General features: G+C 48.4%; 1 protein-coding gene across 3 annotated transcripts; it reads left to right on the forward strand.

Annotated features, from left to right (window-relative positions):
• The first annotated feature begins 7,734 nt into the window (after positions 1–7,734).
• On the forward strand, positions 7,735–13,165 carry PDP2 (pyruvate dehyrogenase phosphatase catalytic subunit 2). 3 transcript variants are annotated; one of them, XM_023210118.3, is made up of 2 exons: positions 7,735–7,942; positions 10,898–13,165. In XM_023210118.3, the coding sequence occupies exon 2, from the start codon at positions 10,953–10,955 to the stop codon at positions 12,540–12,542; it is 1,590 nt and encodes a 529-aa protein (XP_023065886.1). In that variant the 5' UTR covers positions 7,735–7,942; positions 10,898–10,952; the 3' UTR covers positions 12,543–13,165. The 3 variants fall into 3 exon arrangements, with proteins under 3 accessions (XP_023065886.1, XP_023065885.1, XP_023065887.1); XM_023210117.3 differs by having other exon boundaries at positions 7,806–7,832; XM_023210119.1 differs by having other exon boundaries at positions 7,806–7,942; positions 10,926–12,542.

Genomic DNA, 13,165 nt, shown 5'->3' on the forward strand with positions numbered 1-13,165 from the left:
CTCTTCTTCCTCATCCTCCTCCCCCTCCCCTCCGCTCCCCCTCCCCCTCTGCCCCCCCCTCCTCCCTCCTCCCCCCCCTCCTCCCTCCTCCCCCCCCCTCCTCCGCCCCCATCTTCCCTCCTCCTCCTCCCCCCTCCTCCTCCCCCTCCTCCCTCCTTCTTCTCCTCCTCCTCCTCCTCCTTATTCTTCTTTTCTCTCCTCCTCCTTCCTCTCCTTCTCCTTCTTCTGTTGGCCTGTCTCTGTTGCCCAGGCTGGTCTCAAACTCTTGGCCTCAAGGTATCCACCTGCCTTGGCCTCCCAAAGCACTGGGACTATAGGCATGAGCCACCACCCCTGACCAAGGTGATAGAAAATTATGAGCCTACTCCTGAATAAGGCCTAATTGGGGATGAGTGTGAGTTGGTGGTGGCAAAGAGAGTGGTTGTTTTGCTCCTAGGGCACAGATCACTGCAGTCTTGTGTGCAGCTGCTCTTTCTGGTGAGTGAAAGGAATTGCCCCTGTTTGGAAAAGAGGCTGAAAAACACAGGTCATATTTCCCCCAGAGAGTCTGCCCATCCTCCTCTATAGGAGAGGAAGCCTTAGCATTGGCTTTAGCTTGAAGCCCTTAAAACAACAATTTTTAGGTCTCTGGACAACCTGGTAAACTTGTTGGTATTGTTACTTCAGAGGAGATTTCAATAAAGGACTGAAGAAGGACTTGTATTTTTCGAAAATTCTCAAGCATTTTTCACTGGCACAGCCTCAAGACTTGTTAAACCATCCCTGAGCTAGCTGCCCCACAGGGAGGGGTAGCCATTCCCTCTGAAGAAAAGGGGGCCCTGGGGGTGTGTTTGTGTGGGCCCACATGTGTGGTTTATTTGGGAGGGGACAGTGCCAAAAAAATTCACCTGGTAAGCTAAAAGATGGTGAGGTGGCCGGGCGCGGTGGCTCACGCCTGTAATCCCAGCACTTTGGGAGGCTGAGGTGGGTTAATCACGAGGTCAGGAGATCAAGACCATCCTGGCTAACACGGTGAAACCCTGTCTCTACTAAAAGTGCAAAAAATTAGCCGGGAGCAGCGGGCCCCTGTAGTCCCAGCTACTCAGGAGGCTGAGGCAGGAGAATGGCGTAAACCTGGGAAGCGGAGCTTACAGTGAGTGGAGATCACGCCACTGCACTCCAACCTGGGCGACAGAGCCAGATTCTGTCTCAAAAAAAAAAAAAGATGGTGAGGTTAAATCGCTTGATTTGGGATGACACAGGTCTCTGGGAGAATTTTCTCAGGGCAAAAATATACTCAGATCAACAAGAAGGCTCTTCTGGCTTTATTCAGATGCTCTGGGGAGTGAGAATGCCACAGAAGTGCTGCAAGGACAAGCTTTTCTGCCAGCTGGCAAAGAACAAAGACACTTGAGATTTTTACAAATTATCCTAGATATCAGCGTGGATGCTACAGCTTTTTTTTTTTTTTTTTTTTTTTTTTAAGAAAGATTTTTTTTTTGTTGCCCAGGCTGGAATGCAGTGACACGATCTCAGCTCTCTGCAGCCTCCACCTCCCGGGTTCAATCAGTTCTTGTGCTTCAGCCTCCTAAGTAGCTGGGACTATAGGCATGTACCACCACACTCACTTGGCTAATTTTTGTGTTTTTGTAGAGGCTGTGTTTCACCATGTTGGTGAGGCTGATCTCAAACTCCTGGTCTCAAGTGATCCGCCCACCTCAGCCTCCCAAAGTGCTAAGATTACAGGCATGAGACATTGTGCGTGGCCGGATGCTACAGCTTTAACAGTGAGAGAGAAACTGGCTGCCACCATCTCAGGTCTTCCTGACACAAGATCATCCTCAAATCCAGCTTTCCTAACATTCCATAGAACTATTTTCTGTAGCCAGGCACAGTGGCTTATGCCTGTAAGCTCAGCACTTTGGGAGGCCAAGGTGAGCAATCAGTTGAGCTCAGGAGTTCAAGATCACCTGGGCATCACAGTGGGAGTCTCTCTACAAAAAATAAAAATAAAAATTAGCCAGGTGTGGTGGTGTTTGCCTGTAGTCCCAGTTACTTGTGGGTCTTGAGGTAGGCGGATTGCTTGAGACTGGGAGGTTGAGGCTGCAGTGAGCTGTGATTGCACCACTGCACTCCAGTATGGGTGACAGAGCAAGACCCTGTCTCAAAAAAAAAAAAAAAAAAAAAGTCTTGTCTGCATAGGTGAGGAATCAGGGGACTTTGCAGGAATCATCCAAGAGGACCATTTCTCTACCCCTGTGACTCACCTGGGTGGTTTTGTTTTTGTTTTGTTTTGTTTTTGAGACAGAGTCTTGCTCTGTCATCCAGGCTGGAGTGATCTCAGCTCACTGCAACCTCTGCCTCCTGTATTCAAGCGATTCTCATGCACTTGGCTGTTTTAAAAATAGTTTCGCACCCGGGCACAGTGGCTCACGCCTGTAATCCCAACACTTTGGGAGGCCGAGACAGGTGGATTGTCTGAGCTCAGGAGTTCGAGACCAGCCTGGGCAAAATGGTGAAACCCTGTCTTTACTAAAAAAAAAAAAAAAAAAAAAAAAACACAATTAGCCGGGCGTGGCAGCGTGTGTCTGTAGTCCCAGCTACTCAGGAGGCTGACACAGAATTGCTTGAACCTGGGAGGCGGAGGTTGCAGTGAGCCAAGATTGCACCACTGTACTCCAGCCTGGGCAGCAGAGCAAGATTCTCTGTCAATAAATAAATAAATAAATAATAAAATAAAAATAGTTTTGCTTTTTTTTCCCCCTCATTATACAAGTTATGCTAGATGGAGTAATGTATATTTACTGTAGAAAATTTGTAATGTTCACCTTTGTCTCTTTAGGATAAATTGAAAGAAGTAGAATTAGTGGATCGAAGGTATAAGGTAAGCCCATTGAGTAGCCTCCATGTAAGCTCTGTATTAGTCCATTTTCACACTGCTATAAAGAATACCTGAGACTGCGTGATTTGTAAAGGAAAGAGGTTTAATTGATTCACAGTTCCGCATGGCTGGGAAGGCCTCAGGAAACTTACAATCATGGCAGAAGACAAATGGGGAAGTAAGACACTTTTTAAATGGTGACGGGCAAGCAAGAGCACAGGGGAAACTGTCACTTATAAACAATCAGATCTTCACGAGGTCAGGAGATTGAGACCATCCTGGCTAACATGGTGAAACCCCATCTCTGCTAAAAATACAAAAAATTAGCTGGGGATGGTGGTGGACACCTGTAATCCCAGCTACTTGGGAGGCTGAGGCAGGAGAATCGCTTGAACCTGGAAGGCGGAGGTTGCAGTGAGCTGAGATCTCGCCAGTGTACTCCAACCTGGGCAACAAGAGCGAGACTCTATCTCAATAAATAAATAAATAAATAAATAAGATCTTGTGAGAACTCACTCACTATTACGAAAACAACAAGGGGGAATCGCTCCCATGATCCAATCACCTCCCATCATATCCTTCCCTTGACAGGTGAGAATTACAATTTGAGACGAGATTTGGGTGGGGACAAAGAGCCAAACCACATCACCCTCCCTGCTAAGATGGCAATGCTCTCTTGCCAACATTATGTATTTAAACCATGTTTTAATATTTACCAGGTTGACTGACAAAAATCAAAGGTTGAAGGGGTGGCCTGCCCCTCCACACCTGTGGGCATTTCTCATTAGGTGGAATGAGAGACTTGAGAAAAGAAATGAGACACAGAGACAAAGTATAGAGAAAGAAAAAGTGGGCCCAGGGGACCGGCGCTCAGCATTCAGAGGACCCGTGCTGGCACTAGTCTCTGAGTTCCCTCAGTATTTACTGATCATTATCTTTACCATCTTAGAAAAAGGGAAGTGGCAGGATAATACGATCATCACAGGGAGAAGGTCAGCAGTAAAACATATGAATAAAGATCTCTGTGACATGAATAAGTTTAAGGAAAAGTGTTGTGCCTTGATATGTACATGCAAACATCTCCATAAACCTTTTCAGTGCATAAAGAGCGGCATTGCCACTAGCACGTCCCACCTTCAGCCCTAAGGCGGTTTTCTCCTTTCTCAGTAAACAGAACATACAATCGGGTTTTACACCGAGATGTTCCATTGCCCAGGGACGGGCAGGAGACAGATGCTTTTCTCTATCTCAACTGCCAAGAGGCCTTCTTTCCTCTTATACTAGTCCTCCTCAGCACAGGCCCTTCACAGGTGTCAGGCTGGAGAACGATCAGGTCTTTCCCTTCCCACGAGGCCATATTTCAGACTATCACATGGGGAGAAACCTTAGACAATACCTAGCTTTCCTAGGCAGAGGTCCCTGAGAACTTTGGCAGTGTACGTGTCCCTGGGTACTTGAGATTAAGAGAATGGTGATGACTTTTCATAAGCATACTGCCTTCAGGCACTTGTTTAACAAAGCACACCCTGCACAGCCCAAATCTGTTAAACCTTGAGTCACCACAGCACATGTCTCTTGCAAGGACAAGGTTGGGGGTAGGGTCACGGATTAACAGCATCTCAAATACAGAACAAAATGGAGTCGCTTATGTCTACTTCTTTCTATATAGATACAGTAACAGTCTGATCTCTCTTTCTTTTCCCCACAATGGTTCATTTAATTACCATTTCTTTTTCATTATTATTATTATTATTATTATTATTTTGAGACAGAGTCTGGCTCTCTTGCCCAAGCTGGAGTGTAGTGGCACAATCTTGGCTCACTGCAACCTCTGCCTCCCAGGCTCAAGCCATCCTCCCATCCTCCCACCTCAGTCTCCTGAGTAGCTGGGACTACAGATGTGTACCACCACGCCCAGCTAATTTATTTTTATTTTTATTTTTTGAGACGGAGTCTTACTCTGTCATCCAAGCTGGAGTGCAACCTCTGCCTACCAGGTTCAAGCAATTATCCTGCCTCAGCCTCCTGTAGCTGGAATTACAGGCATGAACTACCATGCTTGGGTAATTTTTTGTATTTTTAGTAGAGAAGGGGTTTCACTCTGTTGGCCAGGCTGGTCTCGAACTCCCAACCTCAAGTGATCTGCCCACCTTGGCCTCCCAAAGTGCTGGGATTACAGGCGTGAGCCACCGTGCCCAGCTTAATTTTTGTATTGTTTTGTAGAGAGGGGGGTTTCACCATGTTGCCCAGGCTGGTCTCAAACTCCTGACCTGCCTCGGCCTCCCAAATTGTTGGGATTACAGGCATGAGCCACCACGCCTGGCCATTTCTTTGGCTTTGAGTGAGGCTGAATATTTTTACATCTTTTCTCTAAAAATGCCAATTGAATGGCTGGGCATGGTGGCTCACGCCTGTAATCTCAGCACTTTGGGAGGCCAAGGCAGGCAGATCACAAGGTCAGGAGTTCGAGACCAGCCTGGCCAACATGGTGAAACACCCTCTCTACTAAAAATACAAAAATTAGCCAGGTATGGTGGCACATGCCTGTAGTCCCAGCTACTTGGGAGGCTGAGCTGGGAGAATTGCTTGAACCAGGGAGGCAGAGGTTGCAGTGAGCTAAGACCACACCATTGCACTCCAGCCTGGGTAACAGAGTGTGACTCCGTCTCAAAACAAAAACAAAATAAAAGAAAAACCTGCCAATTGAGCTATGCTTTCCCTTTCTTGAAGGAGAGATAAGTAATCCTTTTCCTTCGTATTTGCTTATAAGACCTTGGGACAAGGAAGCTTGAGAGATCCAGTGAGGGACTTGGGCTGGCCATCCTATATAGGGTGACTGAACTGGTTATAGCCTTGAAATGAAAGTTCCAGTGCACATAAAATCCTCCAGGGTGCATTTTTACTTTGGAAGTGGGTGTGTGTGGTAACTTAGAAAAACTCCGTGGTTTCAGATTTGGTGGAATGATGTAATTTTTCTGAGGAAAGTGGCGGGGGCAGCCATCTGCGTGTCTCAGCAGTCAGTCCAGGGCCTGACACCTTGTGGGCACCCATAACGCCTGCAGATTGAATAATTAAACACTGCTGCCTCTGTCCGGAAGGGTAACCCATTGTGACCCTATATGACCTGTCTGCAGGGGCAGGGGGTTGGGGGGAGGGCAGAAGTGTGCTTTCGCATTCTCTTGCACTCATTTATTAGAAACCCTTAGACTTACTTTTAGTTTGGGTCTGAAACAGTCCTCTTAATATGCAGGAAGGCAGATATTGCAAATCCTGACTTTGAACTTCTGGAAAGGGCTAAGGGTGAGTGGAACTATAAATATACAAGGGCAAGTCTGACAGGAGCAGTTTTATTGCGATCACGTCCTTGGGTCCAGGAGGCTGGCCAGGCTCCCCAGGTAAGCCAGTGTGTCCTCCTTCTGGAAGACCACATTCTCAGGGCTCCAAGTGGCTTTTTCTAGTTATCTTCCATTTTTCTCTGTCTCCAGGGAAGGACTCCATCTGACTTATCATAGTTACAAGAGTTCTGTTAAAATAATTTATAAGGAAGCAAGTGATCACCAGAATTCCACAATGTTAGGACCAGAAGGGACGGAGGAATTATCTGGTGTTGGGGGTTCTCTGTCTCTCTCAATCTACCAGCCGCCAGCCGTACTGGGTTAATTGTCAGTAGTAGACCAATATAATGGTCAGTTCAAAGCTTAATGGTTTGTGGGAAACCACTAAAGACTTTAGGGCAGGAATTTGAGGGGTTTTTTGGTTTGTTTTTGTTTTTTTTTTGAGACGGACTCTCACTCTGTCTCCCAGGCTGGAGTGCAGTGGCGTGATCTCGCCTCAGTGCAACTTCCACCTCCCTGGTTCAAATGATTCTCGTGCCTCAGCGTCCTGAGCAGCTGGGACTACAAGCACGCGCCACCACTCCCAGCTAATTTTTGTGTTTTTAGTAGAGACAGGGTTTTGTCATGTTGGCCAGGCTGGTCTAAAACTCTTGACTTCAGGTGATCCGCCCAACTCGGCCTCCGAAAGTGCTGGGATTACAGGCGGAAGCCGCCGCGCTCGGCCTTGGAATTTGAGTTTTAGAAGTGTCATTCTGCCAGGCGTGATGGCGCACGTCTGTAATCCCAGCACTTTGGGGAGGCTGAGGTGGGAGGATCGCTTGAGCCCGGCAGTTTGAGACCAGCCTGGGCAACATTGAAAGACCTTTTCTCTACCCTCCAACCACAAAAAAAAGGGGGAGGGGCGTCATTCTGGCTGTTCTGCTCTGGGGTTAGGACCAAGTCAAAGGTAGAGGAGGGAAAACTGGAAAACCAAGTGAGAGGCTTGGAATAGGGTGGCTGCGTCGCTGGATGGATGAGGGGAGAGAAATTTAGGAGATCGGATTTACAGGATTAGATAATTTAAAAGAGAGGGTGAGGGAGAGGAAGGAGTCAAGACTCAAGTCAGGGGTTTGGCTTGGGTCTCTGAGCAGATGGTGGGTCCATTACTGAGTTAGGAGAGAAGAGAAAAAGCAAGTTTGGCAGAAGATGAGTTTGGGGGAAGTTACGTTTGAGGCGCCTAGGGGCCTCCAGAGGCAGGTGTCCGGGTGGTTGGATACCAGGCTGTGGCGCTTAGAAGAGGGTTCTGGAGTGGTCGACACCGAAATGGAGAGGAAGCAGTGGGGTGTTCTAACAACGTTGAGGAATTGGGGAGGCCGCTGGGTTCGGGGTGTGCAGATCGGCCACGTAGCTGGCGATCTCAGGCACGTGATTGCCTGGTCCCGTAGCCCCGCGCTCGAACACTTTCAGCACCCAGGCAGCGGTAAGGGGCGGTGTTGGCCCCTCCCGGGTCCCGCCTTTCTGCCTGCCTCTCATCCTCTTTAACTATTGGGCAATAACTCTGTCCATCAAGGGCCCGCCTCCGCAATTGAGCCAACCAGGGCTGGCGGGAGGGCGCTTCCTTCTGGAGCTGGGTCCCGACTAAGGACTGCCTGGATGAGGTGAGGACCTGGTGGCCGCAGTTGTGGCACTGTGCGCAGGCGCGGAACTGACCGGACCGAGCAGGCGGCTGTGGCCTCGCCAGCTGGTGAAAAGTGGGCGAGCATCCGAGGTAGGGAAGGGAACGAGAGGGGGATGTGGACACCTCTTTACCCGCCAGGCCTCGCCGGCGCCTGACCCTCCCGGCCTGCGGCACCGGCTCAGGTGACTGGTCGGAGAGCTGAGGTGAGGGGCCGGGCCCGCGGCAGAGAGGGACTAGCTGGGCCTACGACCACGGTCACCCCACTCACGTGCGCGCGCCACGTGGGCCCGCGGGCTCGCCGAGGACCCTTGGCTACCTGCCGGGGCACCCCACTAGCTGCTCTGGCCCTTCGAGCACCCCTTGGAGCTCTGTGTCCCGACTGCGCGCCCCTGTTTTACAGGCTGGCAAGCCGGGGCTCAGAGGCACCAAGCGGGTCGCCCGGGGGCACCCAGCTGGGGTACGGCCCTCGGAGTTCTAGGCAGATCGGTTTTGGTGGGCTCCGGAGTCCATGCACTTAGCGATGAGGCTGTAGTCAGAGATTTGAACTTGGGACCTGTCTGTTTTCTTAAGGATGCAAAATGGTTTGCGTCCCGGCTGCGGTGGATCGCCCCGCACCGCTGTCTGCCTTGACTGCAGGGCCAAAGCGTCAGGCGCCCTCTGCTCCCGGACCAACCGCCCCGCCCCGACTTCTGTGGGGTGGGCTGGCAGGGGTGGGGGAGTGAGGGGACGGTCCTCAGTCCTGGGAGCTCTTGAGATCCCGACAAATGATCTCGAGATCCCGAGGGCAGGATTCATACATGAAACCGCAGAATAGCTCATTATAATGGGTCAAGGTTTTGTTCTTTTTTTTTTTTTTTCTATTTTATTTATTTTATTCCAAGGAAAAGTACCACCAGAGGCTAGTGAAGGGACTAGGAAACTCTTCACCCCCTTGCGGAGGCAGATGTGAAGCTTTTGGAAATCAGTTTGGCAATGAGGCTACACCCTTGGACCTACTGACTCTTTGTTTGGGAAATAACTAGGATAAAACCTAAATAGAGAAAAGGTTACTGCATAAGGCAGTACAGTTTGGTGGGGTTTTGTTGTTGTTGTTGTTGTCGTTTTCAGAGACAGATCCGGCTCTGTCGCCCAGGCTGGAGTGCAGTGGTGTGATCATAGCTCACTGAAGCCTTGAACTCCTGGGCTCAAGCGATCCTCCCACCTCAGCCTCGTGAGTAGCTGGGACTACAGGCAGGTACCACCATGCCCAGCTAATCTCAAAATTTTTGTAGAGATAGGGCACTTCCTGTATCATCCAGGGTGGTCTTAAACTCCCTAGCCTCAAGTGATCCTCTCACCTTGGCCTCCCAAAATGCTGAGATTATAGGCATGAGCCACTGTGCCCAGTCCAGTTTGGTATTTTATATTAATAAAGAGCAAGTAGTGGAAACAACCTCTAAATCTCCAGCAGTAGAGAATAGTTAAGTAAGTTGCAATTCTTTGCCAAAATGTAGTCATCAGATGCAAAAAAATACTCTTATCAGGAAAACCAGATTCAAAGTTGTGGTTACAACTCTACAAAAATATGTATGGAATGACAGGGTGCGGTAGCTCCCACCTATAATCTCAGCACTTTGGGAGGCCAAGGGCAGAAGATCGCTTGAGCCCAGGAGTTTGAGACCAGCCTGGACAACACAGGGAGACCCTGTCTATTAGCTGGGCATAGTGGCACATGCCTGTAGTCCCAGCTACTTGGGAGGCTGAGGCAGGAGGATCCCTCGAGGCCAGAAGGGCAAGGCTGTAGTGAGCCATGATCTTACCATTGCACTCTAGCCTGGGCACAGAGCCAGGCTCCATCTCAAAAAAAAAAAAAAAAAAAGTGCAGCAGAATGACTAGAGGGGTATATACCTAATGATGAAAATAATAACTACTTTTTTTTTTTAGTAGAAGGGTCATATTTTATTAAATTTTCACAAAACCTTCTAAGACTAATATTCCCATTCCACCAATAGATAACTGGAGTGTTACCTCATCAGCAGTGTGTCTGATGCTACACAAGATAGTATCACAGCTAGTGTGCTATTGGGCCTCTGAAAAAAGTCATATTTAGCCAGTATTTGAGGACTTAGTGTGTGCCGGGTACAGGTCCAGGCACTGGAAAGCTGTTGGTGAGTAAGGCAGCCATAGTTGCTTGAGTCATGGAGTTTGTAGACTAGTGGGGAAATACATGTATATATATATATAAAATTAATTTTTTGAGACAGGGTCTTGCTCTGTCGCCCAGGCTGGAGTGCAGTGGCAGGAGCACACAGCTCATTGCAGCCTTGACCTCCAGGGCTTAAGCAATCCTCTCACCTCAGCCTTCCAAGTGAATGGGACTATAGGTGTGTGCCACCATGCCCAGCTAATTTGTAAGAAAATTTTTTGTAGAAACCAGGTCCCCTTATGTTGTGCAGGCTGGTCTCGGAACTCCTAGGCTCAAGTGATCCTCCCACCTTAGCCTTTGGAGTGGCTGGGGTTATAGGTATGAGCCACTATGCCCGAAGCAGATTATTTATTTATTTGTTTGTTTGTTTTTGTTTTTGTTTTTTTCGAGACAGGGTCTCACTCCCTCTCTAGCAAGAGGCCCGGGCTAGACTGCAGTGGCACAATCACTGCTTTCTGCAGCCTCAACTTCCCAGGCTCAGATGATTCTCCTACCTCAGCCTCCCAAGTAGCTGTGACTATAGGTGCACACCACCATGCCTGGCAAATTTTTTTTTTTTTTTTAATTTTTTTGGAGAGACAGGGTTTCACCATGTTGCCCAGTCTAGTCTCGAACTCCTGGGCTCAAGCTATCCACACACCTTGGCCTCCCAAAATGCTAGGATTACAGGCATGAGCCACCACTCCCGGCCCCCGAAGCAGATATTTAAATGAACACTTATAGTCTGCTGGTGGGAGTGAGTTTAGTGTATTTTAAATAGTTTATTCTAAGTCGTTTTTGTTCAGGATATTAGCAAATGTTTTCAGAAGTCAGTATGTTTAAGAAATTAAATTTAAAACTTCAACTTTTTAATTTTTAGGTTTAAAAATATCCTTTTTTTGCTGAAGGAACACATTTGCTGGTATAGTTTCAGAATGTCAAGTACTGTGTCCTACTGGATCTTAAATTCTACAAGGAACAGCATTGCCACACTGCAAGGGGGCAGACGCTTATACTCCAGGTATGTCTCAAATAGGAATAAATTAAAATGGAGGCTCTTTTCCCGGGTGCCACCCACCCTAAACAGTTCCCCATGTGGTGGCTTCACTCTGATCAAAGCCTACAGACACACATCAACAGAGGAAGATGATTTTCACTTGCAACTCAGCCCTGAGCAGATAAACGAAGTGCTTCGAGCTGGCGAATCAGCCCACAAGATTCTTGACCTTGAAAGCAGAGTTCCAAATTCAGTGTTGCGGTTTGAGAGCAACCAGCTGGCTGCCAATTCACCAGTGGAGGACCGGCGAGGTGTAGCCTCCTGCCTGCAAACCAATGGACTGATGTTTGGCATCTTCGATGGACATGGCGGTCATGCATGTGCCCAAGCAGTGAGTGAGAGGCTCTTCTACTATGTGGCAGTGTCCCTGATGTCCCACCAGACCCTGGAGCACATGGAGGGAGCTATGGAAAGCATGAAACCCTTGCTGCCCATCCTGCATTGGCTCAAGCACCCAGGGGACAGTATCTACAAGGATGTCACATCCGTGCATCTTGACCACCTCCGTGTCTATTGGCAGGAACTGCTTGACTTGCATATGGAAATGGGACTAAGCATTGAAGAAGCATTAATGTACTCCTTCCAGAGACTGGATTCTGACATCTCGCTGGAAATTCAGGCCCCTCTGGAAGATGAGGTGACAAGGAACCTGTCACTCCAGGTTGCTTTCTCTGGGGCAACAGCTTGCATGGCCCATGTTGATGGAATTCACTTGCACGTGGCAAATGCTGGTGACTGCCGAGCCATCCTTGGTGTCCAGGAGGACAATGGCATGTGGTCTTGTCTGCCCCTTACCTGTGACCACAATGCCTGGAACCAGGCCGAGCTGTCCCGGCTAAAGAGGGAGCACCCTGAGTCAGAGGACAGGACAATCATCATGGAGGACAGGCTGCTGGGCGTCCTCATCCCCTGCAGGGCCTTTGGGGATGTTCAGCTGAAGTGGAGCAAAGAGTTGCAGCGCAGCGTTCTGGAGAGGGGCTTCAATACTGAGGCCCTCAACATTTACCAGTTCACACCCCCACACTACTACACTCCACCCTACCTGACTGCTGAGCCTGAGGTCACATACCACAGGCTGAGGCCCCAGGATAAGTTCCTTGTGCTGGCCTCAGATGGCCTGTGGGACATGCTGAGCAATGAGGACGTGGTAAGGCTGGTAGTGGGGCACCTGACTGAGGCAGATCAGCACAAGACAGACCTGGCCCAGAGACCCGCCAACTTGGGGCTCATGCAGAGCCTGCTGCTGCAGAGGAAAGCCAGCGGGCTCCACGAGGCTGACCAAAATGCAGCCACGCGGCTGATCAGACATGCAATCGGGAACAATGAATACGGGGAGATGGAGGCAGAGCGGCTGGCGGCGATGCTGACATTGCCAGAGGACTTGGCGAGGATGTACAGGGATGATATCACTGTCACTGTGGTATATTTTAACTCAGAATCAATCGGTGCATATTACAAGGGGGGTTAAGAATCTCCCATCCTATTGTCAAGGTTAACATAAATGCTCTTCTAAAACGTTTCACTTACTCTTAAACTAGCTGTCCAAACCTTACTATTAAAAGCGCAGGCAGGTTTAATTTGCTAAATAGACTAACAGGAGGAAAGAAACAAACAGCCTAGCTTTAAAAAACAGTGAAATAGCAGTGATTTCATGTCCATGTATGTCTGATCAAGTCTTATATGCAGAGAGGACAGAGCATAAAGTCTATAGAATTGGCTTGGGCTCATGTAACCCAAGTCGTTTGATAAAGATGTGAAACTGTGTCAGCCTTGAGCCTTCTAAGGGTAAATTTAATCATGATTCTGAGACTAAAGAACTTCAGGATCTTGTGAGGTCTTGCCACAAAAATCTGCAAAATTGATAATTCTCCTGAATTCACAATCATGGACTTCTAGACTATGAAGAGATATTTTATTTGTTTGTCTTTTATTTAAATTACTAAGGCCTAGGTTTACAAAGCACACTACAGGACACTTTTCTATGCAATATGCTAACTTTTTTGTGTGTGATTACGCTTGTGAGAAATTTTGTAATACTATATTCTAGTTCTGTTTTCATTTATTTTAAAACTGAATCCTTAAGCTTGCAAA

This window comes from Piliocolobus tephrosceles, chromosome 17, assembly GCF_002776525.5.
Source record: "Piliocolobus tephrosceles isolate RC106 chromosome 17, ASM277652v3, whole genome shotgun sequence".
NCBI classification, from domain to species: Eukaryota; Metazoa; Chordata; class Mammalia; order Primates; family Cercopithecidae; genus Piliocolobus; species Piliocolobus tephrosceles.